At 41.4% G+C, this 26,162-nt stretch overlaps 2 protein-coding genes across 3 annotated transcripts in view; one reads left to right on the plus strand and one right to left on the minus strand.

Annotated features, from left to right (window-relative positions):
* Positions 1–178: 178 nt before the first annotated feature.
* On the minus strand, positions 179–7,980 carry LOC129193747 (ubiquitin-conjugating enzyme E2 D4-like). The gene is made up of 7 exons (XM_054798330.1): positions 7,803–7,980; positions 7,349–7,412; positions 5,879–5,910; positions 5,531–5,608; positions 3,478–3,583; positions 1,359–1,452; positions 179–1,250 (listed from the first exon to the last, which is right to left on the minus strand). The coding sequence occupies exons 1-7, from the start codon at positions 7,824–7,826 to the stop codon at positions 1,205–1,207; spliced, it is 444 nt and encodes a 147-aa protein (XP_054654305.1). The 5' UTR covers positions 7,827–7,980; the 3' UTR covers positions 179–1,204.
* Positions 7,981–13,431: 5,451 nt separating this feature from the next.
* Positions 13,432–26,162, plus strand: part of rgs7a (regulator of G protein signaling 7a) — a 65,886-nt gene continuing 53,155 nt past the window's right edge. Inside the window, exons 1-2 of one of the 2 annotated variants that reach the window (XM_054799383.1) lie at positions 13,432–13,698; positions 16,479–16,602. In XM_054799383.1, the coding sequence (XP_054655358.1) occupies positions 16,525–16,602 (78 nt within the window). In that variant the 5' untranslated portion in view covers positions 13,432–13,698; positions 16,479–16,524. Of the gene's footprint in view, positions 13,699–16,478; positions 16,603–26,162 lie in introns of those variants that run through there. The other variant, XM_054799384.1, reaches the window with a different exon arrangement.

Consider the following 26,162-nt stretch of genomic DNA (forward strand, 5'->3'; position numbering starts at 1 on the left):
CACCCCTTTCCTCCAAGCATCCATCCACTTTTCTTTCCTCCAAAATATACTTCTAATGCTGCAAATGACATTACAAGGCACTTGCAAGATGGCTAAGTCTTGCTTCAAAGTGCATTTATTATCGTCAAAGTTATGTTATGTCAACACAGCATGCGACTGCTTTATTGGCCTGTAGAGGAAACACTCCACATCCTGTCGGAGGGAAAGGGAAGCAGTACAGGAAAGTTCAAGCAAAACAAAACACGCCTTCACCAGTCAAACAGACCCACTGTCCAAGTGCAACATGATAACATGTGAAGGAAGCATATATCTGAATAGGGGTGTAGTTGAGGAAGTTATTAAATGGCACCTTCCAGTCATTCATGCTCTTGTTTAATTTAATTCTACACACTGACGGATGAATGTTGTGTTGTTGCTCTAACTACCATTACTGGTCATTTTTCCTTCAGAATAATAATTTTCCATTTAAATATAAATTGACACAAGATTCATTTCTGTTAGATTAACTGTGCATAATGGGCATTTACAATATGGACTCAGATTAAATTAACAAAAAAACAAAAAGGATAAGAAGCTATTATGTTCTAATGAGTTTGCAATGGCCTCAAGGCATGTTCAGTAAAAGAAAATGCTTCCCTCTAGTGGACGCCAGGGTTATAACACAAGGACCTTCATTGTTTACGCTTTTTTTTAACTGTCAGGAAAATAAAGTATGACACAAATACCATTTTTTAATGTGATGTAAAATGAGCACACATTTATTCAATACGAATGCTTTAAATGCAAGATAAAATGAGGACTACAAATAAATGTAGGAACTGATTTGTTTGATTTTCTTTTTTAAATTAGTTTCCTTTTTAAAATGGAAAAAAATAAAAAAATGCAACTCAAATTTTTATGTTTTTTTAATGTAAAGTAAAATGAGCATAGATTCATTCAATATAAATCTCTCAAAAGTATACGGTATCCTCCCCACCGATAATAATAATAATAATAATAATAATAATAATAATAATAATAATAATGGTAATAATAATGCCGATTTAGTTAAGAATAAAATTAACAGTCAATACAAATTTGGGTCATGTCAAGTTTGAGTAATGAAAGTGCTCCCAGTAGAACCAGTGTGGCAACAGTACTGTACTGTTGTTTTTTGTTGTTGTTGTTTTACTTGAGGTGTTCAGGGAATGTTGGTGGCGAAACTTCACATTGCATACTTCTGAGTCCATTCTCTGGCAAGTTTGTTGTACCTGGCCGGAACAGATCAAAGTGAAAATTACGATTGTATTTGTATATGTATTAAATGAGCCAATGTTTGTGCATGCTAAAAAAAAAAAAAGTGTGACTTTGGTACTTACTTCTGTCTGTCTGATTTGTATGTGTGTGCTATGTCAGGGACTAAGGGGTCATCGGGATTGGGGTCACATAGCAAAGAGCATATGGATAATAACACTGCAACAGGACAAACAAACATGAAAGTTTTCATATTAGTAATATTCAATAAAAATCACTTCAATCCAAATCAGGTACAGTAATCCCTTGTTTATCACGGCTATGGAATATTTTCACAGTTAGAGCATAGAAAACCTGTTTATGACCTTTTACATGCTTTTTTTTTTTTTAAATTACCATTACTAGAGCCCTCTAGACATGAAATAACACCATTATAGTCACCTTTACACTCCTATTACCCAATATAGAGGATATCATCACAGAAAATAAGCCATTTAAAAAGGAAAAACTCACTTGTGTTGGAATTTTACTCATCATCCACAATCCTTATGTGAGACATGAACATACACATCTCTCTTTTCTGTGTTTTCTAAAGATGTTAAAACAGCTAAAAAGAGGCAGCTAAAGATATAAAAACAGCTATAAAGAGGCAGCCAAGAATGCACGTAATGGGACACACCTATTCCGCCTCGAAAGCCCTCCAAAAATCTCCAACAAAATGTTTTGGCTTTACGTCCATGCTGTGACCATGTAGTATCGGCCACATTCACCATTTCCTTTATACACAAATAAGACTCGTGTTCGTGTGTTTCAATAAACGTGGACAGGAAGTGACGTCGGGTGAGTTTTCGGCTACAGTATGACCACATGAATATGGATTTTTTTTAAACTAATATTTTTCTATACGTTTTGGCCGCTCATCCACACGCAAACGTAGGTTTTTCTCTTTAAAAACGGAGCTTTTGGAAAACACTGGCTTCAGCGTATGCGTGTGGAGCGGGGACGGAGCTTTTGGCTTGTTGCCGACAGATGACAATTATGTGCAATGGCAAAAATTACCATTGCAGCTTTTAAGCATACCGAAATGACTTTGTGTTTATAAGAGCAAACAAACACCTACTTTCGCTTTTCATTGACGAACAAAAGGCGCCATTACAGGCTTCGGAGGACGCTACTGCTACTGTTTTGCCCTCTAAAACGGCTACGACGCTCTCACCAGCTATAGCGATTTAGGTCAAGACCTGATCGGACCTCAAGCTGGTGGGACAACCTTGACAAGCATGTCATTATTTTACAAGAATGGCGTGGGAATGTTCACATGGTAAGGACATTGTGGTTGCGTTTGAGCTGCTTTATAAATAATTATAAAATAATAAAAGCCTGTAGTTGTCCGTGTGTGGTGCGTGTTAGCAGTGACACCTAGTGGCCAGTGTAGACTACAATTAATAAACATCTTGTATTGCCTTAAACCAGGGGTCACCAACCCGTCGTTCGTCAGCTACCGGTCGATACTTGGGACTTTGGTCTATCGCGAGAATATTAGGAAAAAAAATCATAATGATTGCTACATCAGTGCCCTCCCCTCCCGGAGAGTGACCAACAGGCATGCATTTTGACCACTCAACACACCCGTACGCCTCACCGCCCTCCAGGCATGCAACGCGCAAGCTCCAGCCAGGAGCCCAGTCCCCAAACCCCGACCGGAAGTATCAGCGCACGTACACCGGATCGCCTCATCATGCAAGCATGCAGAGGTCAAGCGAGGGAGAGAGAGAGAGTGGTGACAGTGCGCAGCGACGTGCTTGAGCACAGATCAGTAGTTATTGCACATTCCAGAGACGTGCACCTCCAAAAAATCTTAGAGCTGCGGCTTGTTAGGGCTGCGTTGACCTGTCTCTTGGTCCTCGCCATTGCTCGCCCACGAAACTGAGCCAACAAGCAGAGTTGTAGTTTGCTCAAAGAGCCGACGCCACAAGCCCGGTTCACGGCCGAGACCAGGGACCTTGGTCTCCAAAAAGGTTGGTGACTGCCTTAAACTATATTTGTATTTTAGTTCATTTAGAACATTTTTACACTTAAATGCTTAATTTAGGCCAAGAATATGTAACCATGAAACAGCGATCATCAAAAAACACAGTAAGAGAGAGTGAGCAATGTTGGAACCGTGATGGACGACCGTATAAAACATCACAAAAACAACTATGAACACAATCTTTCTGTAGTGCAAAGACAAACACATTTTACCTTTTGATACGGTGAGAGCAGGCGACCACTGTGATCGTAAGATGTCAAGGCAGATGCTACCGTTGCCGTTTATGTTTGGATGATAGATTTTTGTCGTAAAAGCCACCTACGGGACAAACAAGCAAAATATGATCATATAACTCTCCAAGGAGTCTTTTGTGTATTTGCAATAACATTCCATTCACAGACATCCTGACTATACTTGGTACATTAAATGTATAACAATGAATAAACAACAATGACATTCGGTGTTTGAGTGAGCAACAGTAAATGAGCTACTTGGTTCTTAGGTGAGAATGTAAAAAAATATATATTTTCACACTGTTATTTCTAAACCTCCAGTTTTTATTGACTCCACAAAATCAGGGTAGCATTCAAAGTATCATAAGCGATCAGTATCTACCAGATTTATCTACATGTACCTCTGCATGCACTTTAAAATGCTGCTACTCAGCTGTTGTAATGAAACATATGCATGTTACAGTTTTTTTTTTTTTGCTCCAACATTGGTTCTGTTCCTGCTGTGTTGTGCAATATACTTGTCAACTGTCAATACCAAAGACGGAGTTGTAAGTTTTTTAGGGCTGTCAAATGATTACATTTTTTTTTTTTTTATAAATCAGATTAACCACGGTTTTCAAATGAATTAATCACGATCAATCACCATGTCACACTATGTTACCTTACATTACGTCTTCATATTATCATATGACCTTATTATTTTCCTATGCATTTTAGACTAGCAAAGAGTACATTTGGAGTACAGGAAGTGAACAAATGTTTTGCAATTGATGTGAAACGGATGGGGGGGCAGGATTAAATAAGCTTTGCTTCTTCCTACTCCTTTTGGACATATGGAACTGTGAATTGTAATATGTGATGTATTCCAATGTAAGTTGTATGCATGTTCAAAATAAATGAAACCATTAACATTAACATTATAAGGTATGAAATGCAGGATTCTATAATTATTTGTATGTATTAACAGTGCCAAATGAGCTTAAAATTTAAATGAAGTTAAGAGATGGCACACATGTCTATTTACCTAACACTGGTTTCCTTAATAGCAGAATATTTGACTCAGACTGTGTTATTATGACCGATGAGGAGTGGCGTTCAAAGACACCACCACATCATTTAAGTTGAATTCACATTGAGTGAATTTTCTGGGATTTCCGAGCACACTTAAATGCAGCTAATTATACTTCCACATTAAGGGTTACGAAGCGAGTGATAAGAATATCCACTTATTGATTTTTATTGCATTTAATTAGACCACCCATACACGCACGATAACGATGTTGTTGTGACGTTTGGAGTGTCCGGGGACACATCGCGCGGTCTGTCTCGTGACAGTGAGGAAGTGTTGTTGCAATGAATGGACTCTACAGGTGTTTGTTTGGAGTTGGAGAAACATGCTGTATATGGTGTTGGAATTGCTCTGCTTTTGATATGTTTGGGTCACAATAAAGTTATAAAAGAGCGTCAGACACTGTGTGACTCTGTGGGGAGCTACACTGTGCCACCGTCTGTCATCATAATAGATTAGAGAGCCGTGGCTTCCCATAACGCTTGTGCATTAATTACACACAAAAAAAATCGTAATTAATGAAATATATTAGTTACCACCATTAACGCGCTATTTTTGACAGCCCTAAAGTTTTTGTAAACCCAAACGGCCAATCCCAACAATGTATTTTATACGTTTTCTTTACTTTTTGTTGCGCAAAAGGCTAAAGGAGGTGCTCATGCAACTCCTCATCAATGGATTAGGCCTGAGAACAATTTTAATGCCATATAAATGGCCACTGGGTGGCAGAAGTGCATCATGACAGGAAGGAGAAACACACACGACAGGAAGAGGAACCTTTGCATGAAGACAGCTGTTACACTGCCCAACACACGAAAAAAAATCCCGCATTGTAGGGAAATTTCCATAATTACCGAAGGGTGATAAAAACAGTTCAGAAATACAAACACATCGATATATTGGTTCTAATGCAAGTAAGACTTCTTTGAGCTAATGTCTCAAGCGTGTGAGATAAAAACCTACCTTAGGTGGTTTAAAAGGATAGTCTGTGGGGAAATGGACAGAGAGGAAAAACACGCCTCCATGATAGGGGCTGTCATTCTGAGAAAGGAAAAGGGGAATTTATTGTTATTTAACTCATTTAGTGCACAGCTGAACTCGTGGCTATTGTCTCAACAATGTGACAGGCTTCAATGTGTTACACTTGCTGAGAGTGTGCCAGTCTAAACTCTTTAAAACAGGAAAAAGGGGGTTAGGGGAGTTTGTTAAAGTCAACATAAAGCACCTATTGTCTACACATCCAGAAGCAGCTTCGTTTGGAGAGAAAAAAAAAGAAGAAATACCAGAAATAAACATCTAGAAAAGGCTCACCGGTCCTGTGATGGTGGCTTGCCAATGGAACACTGCAAAACAAAAGAAGGTTATTAAGCAACTAGAACAGGGCAGTTCTCTTGCAACATAACAAAGAAATGCAACATAACAAAGAAATACTACAAACAGGTTTATTATGTCACAGCGCAGCCTGATAAAAAGGGGTGTCTAAAGTGCGGGCCGGTGGCCATTTGAGACACTCAGCTGTTGTTTTTTTTTTTTAATTGGCCTGTGGCAACAAAAAAAAACAGCAAAAATAGGAAAATAAGTAGTAATTTTACAAGAATAAAGTCAAAATATTAAGAGAAACAAGAATAGCGTAATATTATGAGGAAAACTAAGATCATTTTAGTAGCACAAAGTTGAAATATTCAAGAAAAAATAAGCTATAAACAAAACTAAAGTTGGAATTTTTGGAAAATTTGATTGGGGAAAAGCTGTAAAATGATAGGAATAAAGTCAAAATATTACGAGAAGAAGAACATTTACAATTATTTGAGAGTTTAAATATTTGGAAAACTTAAAGAAAAAGAAAAATGGGGGGAAAAAAATTGAAAAAAAAGACCTAAGTTCATACTGATAAGCTTTTTCACTTATATCACGAAGCTGAGATGCAGTTGTTTCTTGAAATATATAACTTCTCAGCATGACCACGTGGGTTGGTTTACAAAATGTTGAACTCAATAATGTTCCTCACCTTCTTTATCAAACTGCTGGACCTCGCAACTTTCCTTGGCCCCATGGTGGGTTATTTACCACTTGCACGGACAGTGAGTCAGCAACGCGCAGGGTGCTTTGTTTGGGCATTCCATAACCAATACAGTCAAGGTCAAATGTACTAGTTTGTTACACCTAACATTGGAAAACCAGAGGCAAAATTTGCCAAAAATGTTTTTGATGAAAATTGAATGGGCGTACAAAAACCGAGGTTTGACTCTACTTGCAAAGCCAAATATTTTTGAGGTGGATACTTTGAGAAAGTTTGAGAACCATTGTCTTATAGACCATGCAAATACGCCCCCTAGTGGCTGTTAAGAAAATGATTGGACTGTCATTGACATTATGATATCACTGCTTTATTGTCCATGACATGTCCATTTACTCCCCAGCGCAAATTAAAAAGCCAAACTAAAGAGAAAGGTTGTTTTGTTTTGGTTTGCTTTTCTCTTCAGTTGTCTGTACTTCTTATTTATACTTAATCCTAATATATTGTATTGTTGCACATTGTTTATACATTTTCTATTTTGCTTATCCTCACTAGGGTCGAGCGGGGAGGCTGGAGCCTATCCCAGCTGACTTCAGGCGAGAGGCGGGGTACACCCTGGACTGGTTTTATTTATACATATCAATAAAAAAATCTATTTTTAAAAAGAAGACAGTGGCAGCATGAGAAATATGTCTGCCAACCGCCAAAAATAAAACAGTAGAAGAAGAAGACGTCGAAGAAGACAAACATGTCAGCATACTCACTATCCTCTCCTACTGGTCCTGCTGAGCATGAAGCAGGAGGATCCCTCTGCAAGTCATTCAACTCCTACAAAAAAAAAACAACATTCTTCCTTCACATGACTTAAACTTAATAATAAAGTGACAGGCAAAGCGATGAAAAGTTTCAAACAAAAAAACCCCACAAACTGACACAGCTTGCCACCCCTTGCTAGGCTAAGTTCAAGCTAGCAGCCAAGTTAGCTTACTCGTGATGAACTATAAAAGCTAATGACGTTAATGTTTCGGACTCAAAGCAGTTCAAATAGTCTACGATCAATCTCTTATTCGCTTCACATTTAAGTATCAATCCCTTTAATCGTTTATATTAAACTATGTTTGCAATGTTGGATCAAGTAAGTGGCTAGATCGACATTTCCCGACGACTCCCCAACCGCTTCTGCATCATACAAATAAAATCCGAAATGGACAAACTCACCTTCTGTATTCTTTTCAAAGCCATGACAAGTCCTTGGGCTCGGCTACGAGAGACGGTGGGGTCCAACCGACAGCTGTCAACAGCAAATACGCTCACTTTTTTGTGCCGACTCGATGGTGTTGTTTGTTTTACAGGCGAACTGCGTCTCTTTTGTTTCCGCGTTTTTGTTCGCCAACGGAAGAGCTGGTGGAGGCGCTGTGCATTATGGGGAATGTAGTGTGAGCGGGACTAATCCTCTTAAAGGGGCCGCTCTAAATTACGTGGAAAACCCACACAGAGAACACCTTAAAAAAGAACATTTTAAGGAAGAATTTACACTTTTAATAAAGTGTTTAGGTCTTAAATAGCCTCAAGAACTTAACTGACTGGCTTTAAGCATTTTATTATTACATCCATTTACACAGCCTTCACAGCCCTGGAGATACTCTTTAATTTTTTATGCTTTGGCCTAAAAATATCCTTTATGATTGATGATTGACCTCTGAATCCCTTTATTAGATCTGGAGAGGATGCAAGTGATGATCATGAATAATAACATATCTTAAAATGTATTAAATTATTTCAAATAAATAAATAATAATAACGGTAAATACATGCATTGCCAGCAATAAGTCGGACCCGTTTCCAGTGAGGGTTGGACTCCGCCAGGCCCCAGCTCACTCGTGACCCTAATGAGGACATGTGGTCTTGAAAACGGTTGGCCCACACGCTAAAGTTCAAAGTTTGTTGTTCTGTCATTTTGGATTAAAAGCTAAAAGGAACTACCTAAAATGGCACTACAGATATTGTTGCCATTGTCGTCCAATTATTTGTGTAAAATTGTAAGATTTGGGCGCTAACCGCTAGCAAAACAAGCACAGCAAAATGGGCAGTAAAAAAACGCTGTGCCTGTCACTCATGCACATCAAATCACAGCATTATCACGTTGTCTCTGGAGTCGGTCCGTGGGCTCAAAAAGGTTGGAGACCACTGCTGTATGAGTGCCATAAATAAATAAAAACATTATCAAAGTGCAATGGCAGTGTCTTTTTTTTTTTTTTTTTTACCCCCGTCCAGCATATTTCGTGTATACAGTACATATAGAATTGATTTTAGTAGGAGTGTCATGAAACACTCAACTCACAAGACGAGACGATGCACGAGATTGTGTCAGCGAGAACGAGACAAGATGAGATTTTAACACTAATTTTAAGAAAAGTACAATGAAAAAAGATGACTGGACAAATAACCTTTCACAACAGAGCAGTGTAGGTGTGTTTTGTTATTGTCACACAAATTGACGCTAAATTGTCAGCATTTTTTAGACCAAATAAACTACTAATGTTATTATAATATGTAATAACAATATGTCATAATAATGCAATATTTCTTTTAATATGTCAACTTTCACTCTGCAAAGTTGAGGAATTGCCGTTTATGACATGTGTTTTCTCACAGGCAATTCATCCTGTCTATAAAACGTTTGCAGCATTTCTAGATAAGATGGTTTTTAAACTGGAATGAAGAGCAGCATTTCTTTTGCGATGTATTCAACTGCACTCTCTGTGAACGCATGCCATTTTGGTCTATTTTGTCATTTTCACACAGACATGCATGTGTTACCAGCACCAGACCAAGGGGCATCTGGACCAGTAGCAAAGGTTACACAGGCTAGGGAGCACTGTGTAGCCCAGGGGTCACCAACGTGGAGCCCAGGGGTCACCAACGTGGTGCCCACGGGCACCAGGTAGCCCCCATGACCACATGAGGTGCCCGCAGGCCTGCTTTTCATTCAGGTTTTCAGTTAATAATGAAAGAACAGTAGAAAGAAATGCATCCTGAAATACAAAATGTGAGTCCAGCATTTTGTTAATGTTCTGGTAAAACAAGCATATTTGCTTTGTTTGGGTTTAAAATAAGCTCTGAAAATAAATGTTACAAAAATTAGTAGCTCTTGGCCATTTTCATTTTGTAAAAGTAGCTCTCACAAGGAAAAACGTTGGTGACCCCTGGTGTAGCCAATAAAAATGACAGTGAAACAATAGCGAGAGATCCAAAGTTAGCGTCTTCTCATGACTGAGCTTGTTTATTGATCAGCGAAGATGAAGCCATCTTCACCACCTGGAGCAACATTCCCACTAGCCTCCTGGAAACAAAACCCATTTCAATTAAAAAAAAAAATACTTAAAAAACATACCTTGGTGCAGTTTGCTCAGTGTTCATACTGTCATTTTTGTGGGACCAAAAGACTGCAGAGTGAAGAACAGATGCATAAGTAAGGACATGATTGGGCCAAAATGCCATCTGCTGGGTTAATACGTTCGCTATTTTTGCATTCTGCTATATTTACCAGCTTAGATTCCAGAAAGAGCTTCAAAAACATACTTATAAAGCACCATTTTCACACACAGAGAAGGAAAGAGAGCCCTTTCAACGCATTTTGTCTTACATATTTATCATTTCTGCATGTGTACACTGGTGTTGAGTTCACATTTCAAGTGAACCGCACCGCAACAGAATTCAATTGAATGCAGTGGACAGTGAGCCATCTCCCAAGCGGTGGCGCTTTTCTTGTCTGGTCAAGTGTGAAAGCGATCCACAGAAGCCTGGGGAGCACAAAACAAACCGTACTATCGGACCAAATGCACCAGAGCTCCATTTAACTGAACCAAGCATGACAGCACAGTTCTACACTATAATTACGCTCCAGTTAATACCTGCCAGGCAGTGTCTATCAAAGCAAAATATTATTGTTATCTTTGGAAACTCATATTTGAATTCCTATTGTATTGTATTGCATTATAAAGTACATGTTGTATACAGGACAAGTATTTTGTGTATTTGCGTGGTTATAGAGGCCAACCATATGATGAAAAAAGACCGTCGGTGCTCTTGTAGTGAAGCTCATAGAGAAAAGGGGTGAGATAAATATTCAGGTCCACCTGGCAGAAAAGCTTAAGTCCAGAGGGAGCAAAGGGGACAGGAGGACATGAGATAAACACATCCTGTATTAGACCTAGAGAGGGGTCACATCTGTCATCCTTCATGCATCCGCTGCCGTGTAGCTCAAAGCCACCATTGCAGAAAATGATGAAATTTTAAATGTATATTTGTTTCTGCTGCACCAATTCACAACGTATAATCACAACAGCTTGTTGCTAATTCATAATATTTTCTCAGAGGGACTTTGTAATCAGTGTGTGACGCAGGTAGAGAGGTAGTACTTGAGCTCCTTATTTTGCTAGCACTTGCATTTTATTTACCAGGGGGTTACTTCCTGTGGTAGGAATTATTAACAACCTGGCACTTGATGTCCCTGTCATGTCTCCATGTCCCATGTCCCTGTGACTTGAATGTGCAAGCACACTTAAACAAACACAAAGCCTCAGTGCACCTGTAATGACTCCTAATAATGATACACACAAGGAAGACGGGCCCTTGTAATATACCGTAAAAAGCAGGGCCATCCAACTGGCGGCCCGAGGCCGGGGAACGACATCAGACCGGCCTGCGTGTTGAGTTCAAAACCCGGGAGAGACCAACATTTTTGGAGCAGATTCCTGAAAACATACTGTACACTCTTGCCATGTACAGGATCTTTGACGAGTGTTTTTGCAGCAGGACTGCTTTGCTATGATATTGTTTCGTGTCGTGTTCCCGCAGGATGAGAGGACATAGTGGCTGTTGCAGTCAAAGAAAACATGATAACAACACAAAGATGCAAGTAGCAATGAAACAAAAAGCTAGGCGGGCCTGCTAAGGCCGAGCACAAAACTCACCATGGAAGATGGAAACAGGAATGCTCACAAAAGGAGAATAAATCCAGGTAGCAGGAAAAGTCAAATCACCGCCGTTTTAGAGAGCATAGGGCTTCAGCTTGTGCAGGGGCGTCCAATAGCAGAATTGTGGAGATGTTGCAGGGGCAACTCTCATGACTGATGGCCCTCGTCTGTGTGGTAATGACTGGCTTTTTCAACAGGACAATGCCGCAGTACACAATGCCCGCCTAAAAAAGGACTTTTTCCAAAGGAATAAGCTCACTCTTTTGGACCATCCTGATCTAAATCCAATTAACAACATTTGGGGATGGATGACAAGGGAAGTCAGCAGAGCATATAGAAGGTCTGGGGGGAACTTGAATGTGATCTACTAATGCCAAATATAGCACATAAAGCAATGTTACAAGTAAAGTTCAAAAGCGTGACTGCACCCTGTGCACAGCAGTGCTCTTATCCTGAGTGGCAGCTGGTGCAGGTTTAAACCAAAGTAAATCAATAATCAATACTCCAGCTGACACCAGGGTACTTTGACTCTTTCTGTTGTTGTTGCCGGGACGTTAAAAAAAGCACACAAACTAAAAGCATGTGCGACACATTTCACATTTTGCTGGGTTTAAATGTACACTCACTGGCCACACCATTAGGGACACCTGCACTACCTAACGAGATCACCCCCCAGTCGGATAGATTTGTGGCAATGTTGTTGCCTGTGAGTAAATTCAAAGCACAAACGGCAGCAGACCACCAAAGGGCCCGTTATATTAATAACAGATTCAGTGTAATGACAAGCCGCCGCAATTTAATAATGGGAGCGGGCTGCGCATGGTGGAATTAATTCTACCTATCTTGCACAGGTCAATGGATGGGCGGTTTCATTTCCTCAAGAGGCGATGCATTGTATTATATACCAATTTAGTGGTGGATTTGTGCACAAAAAGGAGAGCGTAATTAAAACACTCAAGTGGAAGCACATCAGCGTGGAGACGATTGGCTAACTACAGCAGAAATAGTGTGCATTGTTACATTCTCAGCTTCTTGTGTCAATACCCTTTTTTTCTAGTCGTATTTTATTTTGATAAATCATTATTTCAGACCTGGTGAGCATACTGACCGATTGCAGAATATTTTTGACTTTGTCTGCAAGAGCACAAAGGCAAAATACATATAAAACATATTTTTAGTCTTTTTACAAAATAAGAAAATATAAAAATGGCCCCCCGTGTCTTTTGGCTTTTCCTTAAGCGGCTCTCGGTGCAAAAAGTTTAGACAGCCCTGCCTTACACGATACAAAAATCCGCCCCCTGGTGGCTTTGAGCAGCATAGAAAAATTGGATGAACATCCGGCAACCTTATGACATCATTGCTTTGTTGTCCATGTTTTTAATTATGTTTTCGAACACTGTATGAGTTGCTGGCACCAGCATCACTGAAGTATGAATAAAGACACTAAGAAGCCTCGGAGATATTTAATGTGTAAAGTCATCTTTGCCTCTCAGGCCCCCCCAACCCCACTATTTGAGAAGCACTGGATGAGATTGAGTCCTTATCTTGCTTAGATCCACTAGGGGGCACTGTTGCCAATAACTCGGGGGACTGCTATGATATGCTGTGATGTACTGACAAGCATTATAGACATCCACTGAGTTCCAACTCCATTTCACAGCATTCACATTCACAATTTACTGTCCGGAAATGCACTTTTTAGCAGGCTAATTATTCTAAAGATAAGATCCTCTTTCCGTGAATCCATCACTAGGAATGGAGAGAGAGCAGTGTAAAATGTGCGTCTGCAAAACGGGCCGCAATTTCATTCCTCACACGCGATTGGATACGGATCGATGCGCGTCCACTGCGCTGCGAGGGCGCGCGCCCGCGTGCTTCACAGCATCGCAGCCAGGGAGAGCGAGGAGCTAGGCGATCGTCAGAGAGAGAGAGCGAGAGAGAGAAGGGGGGAGCAGAGTGTTCGCCGCCGCCGAATGTCCGCCTCCTGGAGCCGCCGATGAGCCAGCCTCTCGTCCTTGTGTGCGCTGCTTGACAACTCTCCAGGCCAGCTGCAGGCTCCAAGGCGTCCGTCCCTGTTCACGGGTCCCACCAGCCGGAAAGGCGGGAGGGAGGGGGGGCGCTGCGCGTTTTTTCAGGTGAGCACCCCACATTCACACACATCATCACCACCATCCTCTTCTTCTTTCTTGCTTTGCCTTCTTGTGTTGTCGCCGTGGTGCGTTAAGGGGCGTTGTTGGTCGCTGTCCAAGGTGCTGAGATGCTGCTAAAGACACACATGAGGCGGCCTCATGCACGAACGCCGTCGCTCTTTTTTATGCATGCTATTTAGCGTGGCCACGACCAATCCACGCAAGCATGTCGTGCCTGTAAGTGATGCACAGGGAATAATATTAATGATGACGGAGCGGAAACGTGCGCACGATACATTTACATCAGCTGCTTTGCCCTCGAGTGGCTGCTGTGTCTAAGCTGCATTGTGGAGTACCTCCTCCAGGGACGGTGTGTTGCTCTACTGCATCTGCCCTTGTTCAGCCTCTTCAGCTGATCCTATCTTGGTCATGCATTCTTATAAGGGGCTTCTACAGCCTAAGTTAAACTGTACTGTAGTGTACCTTTGGGTACAGTACAAAGGTACCTTCAAAAGTGCTGCTGTTTTTAAACATATGCATCCACCATGCTCTCCCCAATGCAGCTTTGTTTACTGACCAGGCACCATCAGTGTCGCTACAGCAAATCTCATATTTGTCTGAAGTGTACCCGATAATACTGAAAAACACAACCCTTTTTCATGCACAGTAACTCACTAAAGTGAGTACACGCCTCAAATTTTTATGACTGCCTTGTGAAGGGATGCTGAAGTTGGATACACTGTAGAGTAGTCAGTGTACAGCTTGCATTGCAGTGTAGATTTCAAATGAGTCAACACACCGCCATTATTGTCTAAATAGCTGGCAACACAAGATAATTGTGTCTTCCCTACAGTCAAGCATGGTGGTGGTAGCGTCATGGTCACTGGTGAGCTACATACAGTTCATTGGGGCCAAACATGCATTCCAACACGGACTGTGAAGCAGAAACTGGGCCGCATGGAAGTTTTCCGACACAATAAGCAGCCCAAACACACCCCCAGATGACAAGTTCCTTGCTGGGGAAGCTGAAGGTGAAGGTGATGAAGTGCTCAAATATGTCTCCTCCAGACCTGAACCCAAGTGAGCACCTGTGGGGCATCCTCAAGCATAAGGAAGGAAGGAAGGTGGAGGAGTGGAAGGTGTCTAACGTCCACCAGTGATGTCATCATGGAGGAATGGAAGAGGGCTGCAGTAACAACCTGTACAACTCCATGCTCAAGAGGAAGGCAGCGCTAGATAACAATCGTGCTCACATAAATATTGACACTTGGAACACTATTTGGACATGTTCACTGTGAGGTGTTGCCAACTATGTGTGTTGACTTATTTTCAGTGAATATCAACTCTATACAAGCAGCACTAAGTTTAATTTCTATACTAGTGTCCCTTATCCATTAAAATGGTTTCTGAAATGTGAGATACTGTAGGTGAATATGGATGGTTTGTGGGGTGATACCCTCTTAGCCAGTGGTTCCCAACTGGCTTGTTTGCGGGGTGACCCAAATTGCGGTAATTTCCTCGCGGCAGCGTATCGAGCGAAAAGTGCAGTAAATAACGTGAGGTGCCTTCAGAGACGTTGGGTTATTATTATTATCATTGCTTTTAATGATGAAAGACCCGTGACCCACCGAAAACGGCTCTGCGACCCAAACCAGTTGAGAACCAGTTGTTCTCGTGGATGGGTTTTCTCCAGACACTCCGGTTTCCACATGCACACATGCATGTTAGGTTAACTGGTGACTCTAAATTGTCCATAGGCGTGAATGTGAGTGTGAATGGTGTCTACATGTGCACTGCGATTGGCTGGCGACCAGTCCAGTCTCGCTCCAGCATACCACCGCGACCCTAATGAGTATAAGTGGCATTGAAAACGGATGGATGGATTGACTGTATGCTATAGGACACACCCCAAGAAGAAAAACTGGCTTTAGGTTTTATAAAGGCTTGTGATTGGTGGTGTGGTGGTGTACCTCAAGGTTCTGTTTTAGGTCCCCTTGACACTTGACTTTTACAGCTTGGGGAACATACCTATGTCTTTTTGGCAACCCATCCAGCTTACAGTCAGTCTGCTGTTGTAGACTCCAGGGCCCCACCCTGACCCTGAGCAAAAGATTCATACAAATTGAATTCTCATTGTTTGAAACAGTGGTACAGCATCTGTATTAAGAGCACAGTTCAACAACTTGTGTGTAAAACACTCAAAGATACATGTTTTATAACCTTGGCGGACTTAGCTGTACTCTTTGGACACCCTGGAAAAGGTAAAAACTTAGAGTCCAATAACTACTGTGGCTTGCACCTGATCGTGACCTGGATGGACACAGTTTGAGTACAAATCATTGTACAATCTACGCTCATGTACCCAAAGCTGCTAACTGGACCTGAAAGTGCATCCTCAAATGTAAACAAAGCTGTAAATTAAGAGCACAGTGGCTACATCCGATGCCAGAAGAGCCCCGAGGGCAGGCTACTTGTCATTGCCTTTGCCGCGTGAACTTCTGCTTCCTCCTATTAAGAATTCACATTGCGTCTTCTCACACTTCCCTGACCATACAACCTTAAAAAAACAAACAAAAAACAAACGTCCTTGTCAAGACCTTGCGGGAGGTGGACAGGTGCAGCCAATAGAACAGCACATTTTGTTCCACGTGTAAATGTCAGATATGTTTAAACACCATCCAGGCTATCATGTTGTGTTGTCTGTGTGGCTAAGGTAAGGGCAAGACAGCCTTTCGGCTCCATTTATCCTTCTGACAAGAGTTAAATACCCCTTCTGACCACCACAGGAGCACCTGACATTTCCTGTGGCAGACTGACTCGTAGTGGACGATCATGGCGCAGACCAACAGCGGCGGGCAGGGGACCAACGGGGTAGCGGACGAGTCCCCGAATATGATCGTGTACAGAAAGGTAAGAGCATTTACGCTTTGTGTGCTTTTTTGTAACACCGTATGCTGCCGTATATGGGCTGTGAAGTGTGTGATGGATTTGCAACCTGACAAGATATCAATACAGCGGATGTGATACACGAACATTAAATATTGATACATTTGAGTCATAATCACCCACCTGCTGCTGATATTTTTGTGTGTAGTTTTATTTGGCCCAGACTCAAATAGTGTGTACACAGATTTTAATATGGAAAAAATTTTTCTGTAATCACCTTAATAATCCAGCAACAGACCCAATTACTAGCACTGGATTTGTGGGTCAGAAATATACAGTATGTTTAAAATGGAGCTCAAAAATATTACCCGGCAATCAATCTGACAAAAAAAATACAGAAAACCACAATACAAATTATGTATATTTTAACATTATTATTATTATTATAATTATTATTAATAGTAGTAGTAGTAGTGGTAGTATCAATATATTTTTTTAAACTTAGTTATGTTTAAGATGGGGCTCAAATATATTATCTGGTGATCAATCTGACAAAAAAAAACACAATACAAATTATGTAGATTTTTTTAAAACATTATTAGTAGTAGTAGTTGTAGTAGGAATATATATTTTTTTAAAAACTTAATTATGTTTAAGATGAGGCTCAAAAATATTATCTAGCAATTTCACAAAAAATCCAGAAAACCAAAATACAATTTATGTCTATTTTTTACATTATTATTATTATTATTATTATTATTATAAGTTTAATGATGTTTAAGATGTATAAAATATTTGGCAATCTCAATTAAATTCATTTTTAACAAGAAAAAAGGACCATACCTTTCTAGTTTTACGATATAATTAAGGGGTTAAATATTTGGCTAGCTAAAAAAAACAAAAAAACAATAAAACAGGCCATTTTGTCACCATTTATTGAACTACAGTATACATTATCTCACAAACGAGAGTCTATATCATCGCGCTTTTTATCATAATGGCTGAGTTGTAGTAATTCCATACTGCTCTACAAACTGTACACTGACTGCACATCCAAGTCTACTTTTAGTAATATTGTCTTTTGAGAAGAAATACTGGAATAACTAGGCTTGCTGTGTGAGATACTGCACTGTGCTTGGTCATAAATATCACAGTATCATCATATAGTCAGTTATACAGCGTGTGTGCGCATCTGTGCAGTGGCCCTCAAGGTGTAGTGACTATTTATACAGGAGCTGACATAGTTAACACGCTGCTGGAATGCAGTTTTGTTTGCGCTAATGGAGGAGAGACGACACGGCAGTGATGTACTGTAGGAGTGTATTTCTAGCGCGCGAGATGGGGAGGGGCAGCCCGCTGCTGAGACACCTTAATCCAGCTGCTTCACACATCAAACAGATTCATTAACCCATTAAGATGTGATGCAACATTTGCATGTTCATCCCTCCAAGCTATGCTGTATAGATCTAAAAACAACAACAACATGTTAATGAACACAAGGAGGGTGAAGACAACAGGATATGAAAGAAATGGATGTTGGGGACCATTTTGTTACATGATGCCGTTTCCTTATCTACAGTATCCGCGCTTTAATCGCTGACGTCAACAACCAGTTCTGATCCACCGTGTGTTCTTCTTATTTCCGACATGCAGTACACGGGAGACCCAAAGAGGTCATTTTCTACGTCTGACGACGTGTGTTGTTGTGTTATCAGCTGCATTATTATCGCTGAGCAGTGAGAAACGACAACAGCGACGTAACTGCTGTCGCGTTACACAGCATTAAAATGTACACACAGGCACTTCTGGTTCAGTGCAAAGCAAGGACATGGCAGTACAGCAATCCCTCGTTTATCACGGATAATTGGTCCTGGACCCGACCGTGATGAGTGGATTTTCGCAAAGTAGGGTTCCTTATTTTTAAATTGAATATTTTTCATAGAAAATCTATTTACAACCTTCTAAATCTGTTTTTAACATTATTACAGCCTTCTAGGTTCAGAGTTGAGTTTTAGCTTGTGGGCTATGGCCGCAAGAGTAACCCGTATTATTATTATAATTGTTAAGTTGTTATTATTGTGCCTGTTGTGAGAAAATGTGAAATTGCAATTAAAGCCGGTTGTCAAGTCTGGTGCTTCGGTGGTGGTCTCACTGAACAATTACTGACACCTAGTGACCGATGTAGAATACTACACTCACAAGTTGTGGTCTTAATGGCTTTACGGTATTTGTATTTTAGTGCAGTTAGCCATTTTTGCTTGAAAGTGCTTAATTTCGGCAAAAAATATGGGCTGTCGTCAACCACAAAACAGCAATCATTACCATAATTTCCGCCGTGTAAGCTGCTACCTGAGGCTTACAATGCAGTGCGGCAAATGTATGGTTAAATTCTAATCTTGTCACATCTCCTTTACTTCAGAACTACTACTAATTATTTAAATACTTGCGAGTCAGTGATGAAACGATAGCTCTCTCTTTGGCGAAAGCAAGCTTGTCAACCCACTGGAAATCACAGCAGGCCATTATATATACCAGTATAACAACATAACAGTATGACTCACGGTGTCACCTTTCAAAGAACACGCTACTAAAAACACTAAATTCATCACACAGCAACTTAACACTCGAAAGGTGTACCTGCAAATATACAAACATGTCCCAATATGAGTTTAATATGAAAAAACCCACATTTTAAAGTTTTCCCATAAGACATTGCATCTCAGCAATGCATTCATTGGGGCACTGCAATGACATCAGCTTCCCTCTGGGCTTTGGGCTTTGGGTTCTCTGTCTCCCTCTGGCGGACAGAGGCAGCACTGTAGCGTCATCCACCATTTTCTAAGCTTTCTATGCTCCTCCAATGAAATGGTTTTCTCAAACAAAAATGTATTATGGGAAAACATAAAAAATGTTTTTTTCATTATAACTCGTATTGGTACATGTTTGTATATTTATGAGGTATAACATTTGAGTGTTAAGTTGCTGTGTGATGAGTTTAATGTTATTTGCAAGTTTTGTATTATTTGCTATTGTATAGTTAGTTATTTGCTATGAGTCAGACTGTTATATTGACCAATGACCTGCAATTTCCAATGGGTTGACGAGCTCGTCGTGAGTTTTTTCATAGCTCATGATTGGCTCCTGTGAAATAAAGAGCGACCTGGTCCTCACGGACTCGTGTATGCTACAATATATCATTTTATGACGTGGACGCGTGCGGCTTATACACCGGTGCGAGTTATTTATGAACAAATCTGTTTTTTCCTCTAAATTTAGTGGGTGTGGCTTATACACCGGAGTTTACGGTAATCATAATTAATGTTCGAAAAACCACAATAGAGTGAGTGTTGGAATTTTGGAATGTTGGGAGGGATGACTATTTGTATTTTTACAATGTGAAACAAGCAGTGGGCTGCAGATGGCCCCCATGCCACATTTTGGACACCCCTGGCCATGCAGGAGGACAATTCATGTTCATTTTAAAACACGAGGCCCAAACTCTAGTTTGAATACCTGTAATGTGACATAAAGATATACCAGAGTATGCGCAGTATTGCTCATTTGATCACAATCTCTTTATGCATTTAAGATAAAAAGCATTTTGGAAATTGCTTCCCTGCCATCAGTAGAGGCTTCACTTCCCCCGGCGGACCAGACTTTATTATCCCCAAAAAAGATAAAAAAAAAAAAAAAGAAAAAGACCTGATCCGTTTTAGTCTCCTGTTTTTTGCATGTAATACCTAAAGCCAAATTGACTTAGCCTGGGTCGTATGCTTCCGTAATGAAGTGTGATCCGCTGTATTACAGCATACCAACATGTATCACCGCCCGATGGGCCATTTAATGCTTTACTTCACGTTCAGGTGCACCCATAAAGCCAACCTTTTCTCATTTTCCCTGTGCATATGAGGCAGGTGTGCAGTCAATTTTTGCCATTTCATCCTCTTCACCCTTCAACGAGCGCCGTCGTTCCATCTGCTCCCGCGCGGCAGGAAGAGGATACGCTTAGCATGGTATCATAGATCGACGCTCCTTTATTGCGCTCATCCGTGTGCCAGGCCAATATCGCTGTCATGCCGTGTGGGATAGGATTGAGGCACAAAAAGAGTCACAATTTTTTAGCGAGCAATCAAAGGAGGATGACAGGCTCATGAACTGGATGGCTCAGAAAGTAGGCCACCCATTGAGGATAATGGAGACGAGTGAATGGGGATGCTTGGGCTTTTTTTTCAATGGAATCCTGTCTAAAAGTTGCTTTGCTGTGATGTGCTCGATGAAAATATGCCAATTATTAGGCTCTAGAGGATTAAAACATATTGAATTGTGTTCTTTTCCAAACTGAATGATGAATAAAATAAGCTTAAATCATGTTGACGCTACACTGCGGCATTATGGAGTTGTTGCCATGGCAACATACTTTAGCGTGGACGATCATCCCCTATGATGCCACATTAACACTAGCATCAAGGCTAATGGAACTGTTCAGGCTATGTTTGCTTCAAGGCATGACGCTATGCTGTAATGTTACACGCTTACATTACCTTACATTAGCCAGCACAAGAATTCCCTGAAGCAAAAAAAAACAAAACAATAACAACAAAGAACTGTACCAACGCTGACATGTGTCTATACGATGTCTGATTTTGGATTATTATGTCTCCTACATTGGGTAAAATGAGTGTAAAGATGACTATAGGGATGTTATTTTGTGTCTAGAGGGCTCTAATTATGTTAAAAACCATATTTGGAAGGTCATAAGCAGGCTTTCTATGCTCTAACTGCAAAAATATTGGGCATGGAATTGACCACAGCTGCACAGATTGTTGTTGAAACCCTCTTCTCCTCCGCCGTGATGACGTCACTGGAGGAGCTGGTGGGTGTTAGACACCCTGCACATCTCCACATTTTCCTTCCTTCACCTCCTTGGGTGCATGGGGGTGTATTCGGGCTCCTTATCATGTTGGCAACCAGTTTCTGCATCACAATATCACAGTACATGTTGGAATTCATGTTTCCCCTCAGTCAACCGCAGCTCCCCCATTGATGTCAGCATTCATGCAGTCACAGACCATGACGCTATCAGCGCTACCTTGACTGTGGGCCTCCTGCTACTCACTCACTCAGGAGAAGCATACTTTCTCTGGTATTGTCCCATGAGAAGATAATAAAATAAAAATGCTTGCCTGTCCACTGTTACTTCCTCATGTATGAATATGTCTTCATAAATCAGGAGGTTTGGGTCATGCAGCTTTCATGCGCCATCCTCCTCTTCGCTTCTTTGCGACCGTGCACGCTTCCTGACCTACATAACAAGGAGAATGCGATGGAAAGCAGCGAAGACGAAAACGGATGCTTCTGGAGTGGCTTGGGGTCAGACGTCACTGGTGAAAGGAGGTCTTTGGCCAGGCCGACGCCGGGTGCTTTCTTTTTCAGATGCGAGATGAGGAGACGGTGACCCCCTCTGACTTGATTGTCAAGTGGGAAGAGATGTTTTTTTATGTCGCTGCTCAGCCTTAAAGTGAGTGTACAAACACGATGCTGATATCTACTCAATAGTTATGTAACGAGCGTACGGGGAGTTCTCTGGTTGAGGACAGCGCATGCTAGTTAAATAGTCCTTCCACAGGGACCAGAGCTGTATCCTTTCTCAGACTCACTCTGTCCGTGGCCTGTCCGCCACTCCGCTCCTGCCATTATCCGCTAATGAAAATGGATGGGCGAGCCGAGGTGTTGACCCGCTTTCCTTGCAGACAGTTTCTCTCAAGGACGTATAGAGTGGATGTAGAGAAGATACAAATGCTCAACTGCTGGCCACCCTGAACATCTCACCACTGATGCAGCCAAACAGGTGACCAAGACTCTGCAGCATATCAATAAATGTGAAATGTGCCATGCAGCAGAGTTGAGCGCATGTGTGTGTAGGCGTGTGCTCACTCACGTGTGTTTGTGTGTAGCATGAATAATACGGTGGCGTGTGTAGCGCTATGTAGGGCGAACATTCGCAAAGAGACAGCACTGAATTTTTCATGCTAGCCTAAAACATAAGTTCACAGCCACTCAGCACGAGGAGGGGACATCCTTCGTGCGTTTGCAATCACGATTCGCCGCACATGCTGCAGGATATGGATCTTTTTAACACGACATCACTCACCGGTTTCTTGCGTATGACGGAGTGTTAGGGCCACATTGAAATATCAAGAATCTGAGATTTCGAGAATAAAGTCGTAAATATACGAGAAAAAGGTCGTATATTTACGGAAATAAAACCCAACTTACCTTTGCCCAAGGCCAAAGGTCGACGGAGTATTAAAATAATCTAAGATTTCGAGAATAAAGTCGTTACAAGAAAAAAAAAGTCATACATTTATGAGAATAAAGTTGTAATATTACCTTAGCCCAAGGGCAAAGGTCACATATGTCCCCCTTTTTCATAGCTCTCTCAGGCAATGCCTGTTATGACGAGTATGATGAGTATTAAAAAAATCTGAGATTTCCAAAATAAAGTTGTCAATTTACAAGACTAAAATTTATAAATTCACGAGAATAAAGTCGGAAATTTTAGAGAAAAAAAAGTCATGCATTTACGAGAATAAAGTTGTAATATTACCTTTGCCAAGGCCAGAGGTCACATAGGCCCCCCCCCCTTTTCATAGCTGTCTCAGGCAACGTCTGTTACGACGGAGTGAGATTTCAACAATAAAGTCCTAAAATTATGCAAAAAGTAAAAAAAAAAAAGGAACTTTATGTTACAGCCATTTCCTCTTTCAGGCAAGCTTTTATTTATAAGGTGGCAGCAAAACAGAGCAGTTGAGCACAAACAGATTAGCACGTCTCGCCCTTCTTACCCCGCCCCCTCCACAGGCCAAAGAGGAAAGTTCCTGAAGCGCTACGCTCTATTTTCTGTCTGACACGTATGCCACAATGACACGTAATGTTACGACTTTATTGTGGTAAATGTACGACTTTTCTCTCGTAAATTTAAGACTTTATTCTCTAAATCTCAAGTTGTTGTTTTTTTTCAATGTGGCCCTGATACTCCGTCGTACTCATGACATTGTAAATGCAAGTAAAACATTTTTCACGACTGTGCTGTAAATGACGTTAGTGGGTTGTGGTCTAAATGCTTTGGAAGACATGCTAGCACACATGAAATACATGAAATATCCTTGAAGCTTCATCATCATGACACAAATGGTCAATGGCTTACTTACAATCACTTGCTAAGTCCCACCCATTTCCTTGCAAAGACGTTTTGCTTGATGGCGGCCATGTTTTTCCACCCAACTGGAGGGGGAGGAGCAAGATTATAGCCTTGCCATACCCATGTTATACCACTAGAGGGCATATTTTCATGCACTAACAAGCATTACGGCCCCCAATCAGTTTGTTTTTTGCACATTTGATCTTGCAGACATCTCTTAGTACTCACACGCCATTTCAGAGGGAAATGAGTACTTAAAGAGTACATGATAGCGTGAAGCATGCCTGCTGAGCCGCTTACATTTACATCTAAGCATCCAGTAATTGTTCTCCCAGCAGCCACTTTGTCTTGTATCTTCCGTCTGTGGATCCATTAATCCTCAACTGTATCTATACTGTTCCATGTTATTATCTCTCGAGTCCGTGAGCGACAGGGTAGTGTTTAACATTCTGCCGCTAACACGTGTGTCAATATGGCTCGTCTTTGACGTAATTGGTCCCTCGGTGAAAGGCAGGCTTTGCAACAAATGATGGAAAAAAAACAAATCAGCGTTTTCATTGTTTCTCCTCCCTTCCCTTGAAGGATCAGACACACCATGTAACCTCCCATTAAATATAATTGCTGTCATTTTTTTAATGAGAGCAAGACCAGCCTGAGTCACATTTAGTGGCATCGTTCTTTACATTTCCAGCCTCAATCCGGTCATATGAAGCGGAACCTCGGTTTTCGTGCGCCCTGGTTTTTGATGAAAATCATTGCCACAAATATGTCTCCGTTGTCGTCATTCCAATGAATAGTGGTTCTTTTACATTTGGAGCACTACGGACAGATTCTGGCCTGGGACTCCTTTGATCATCTTTATTACGTGTGTATGGGTGGTTAAGTCTGCATATTCTTTGAATACCAAATTCAAGGGGAAAGTTTAACAATCATGATAAAGTGCTATCCGAAGTAGAAAAATACCTACAACCAACGATAAAGCCTCATTTTCGGGGGACTCCCCAGTCACAGTGCCATGTTTTCACCGCAGAGCCGTGCATAGATCATAGATCGACTGGTAAAATGAGAGCTTTGCCTACCGGCTCAGCTTTCTCTTCACCTCGACGGTCCGTTACAGCGGCCGCATGACTGCAGATGCTGCGCCGATCCACCTGTCGACCTCAAGCTCCAACCTTCCCTGGGGCAGTACTTCACTCCCAACCAGGAGGGAGCAATCCACCCTTTTTCAACCATGAGAACCATGGCCTCGGAGTTGGAGGTGCTGAGTCTCATCTCACTTCTCAGATGCAAACCTCCCCAGCAAATACTGAAGGTCACAGCCCGATGAGGCCATCAGGACCACATCGTCTACGAATAACAGAGTCGAGATCCTAAGGCCCCCAAACTGGACTCTCTTGACGCCTTGGCTGTGCCTAGAAATTCTGTCCATGAAAATTATGAACAGAATGAACATACTGCGGACCAAGCTCCTCCTGCGGTTGTACAAGGACGAGAGTACGGGATTGGTGGCGCGCCGCTACGTGCCACCAATCCCGTACTCTCGGAACACCCCCCACAGGACACCGCAAGAGACACAAGAGTCGAATGCAATCTTCAAGATTAAACACTCTTAATGGACAAAATAATCATCAAACTTACTCATTTGTTTATATGATGCACACGGAGCAATGAACAACCTCCTTCTCCTTTCACCGTGAGGTGTTCAGGCGCCCTCGTGAATTATCGTGAATTAGTGGTGACTGGGAGCATTGTTGAATATTTTGATCACCCTATTTAGCCACAAAGGGCACCACTGCACAGTACCATCTCTAAATAAAGCCTTACAATTGTATTTTTGTACGGGCAGAATATGTTGATTAGACGAATACATTTCTGATTTTACGTATGGAATGGTGACGATTGTCTGGTACAAAATCTGGGGTAGGAGACATAGAAGAGCATATTGGAGGACTTGCAGTTAAATCACATCCGAGCTCATCATAGCCGCCCGCCTTAAGTGATTGTCTGATGGGAGCGCCCCTTCCTGCCGGTGTCTGTATATTACATTATTTATTAGATGCCTCCTTGCCAGGCCATCACAAGCAACCATCCCCTCCAGTCATCTTATGTTCTCCTCTCCGGTGCCATCATAATCGGCTGAACCTACAGATCATGTGACATGATGCACATACAGTATATGTGTAAGCAATTGTTCCTTTATGAGCGGAACTCTGCTGTTCGCACTTTGCAGAAGGTGTTGATGTTGCACCGCGAGAGCGCCAGCGTGTGACTCACTAATGAAGCAAAGAATAAACAGAATTAACGAGCCAGGCAAGAAGGTATTAGTGCATGTTATTGACCTGCACATTGACTTGGGGGTTGTAAGATCATTTTCGCAGAAACA

The sequence above is a fragment of the Dunckerocampus dactyliophorus genome, chromosome 14 (assembly GCF_027744805.1).
Source record: "Dunckerocampus dactyliophorus isolate RoL2022-P2 chromosome 14, RoL_Ddac_1.1, whole genome shotgun sequence".
Taxonomy (NCBI): Eukaryota; Metazoa; Chordata; class Actinopteri; order Syngnathiformes; family Syngnathidae; genus Dunckerocampus; species Dunckerocampus dactyliophorus.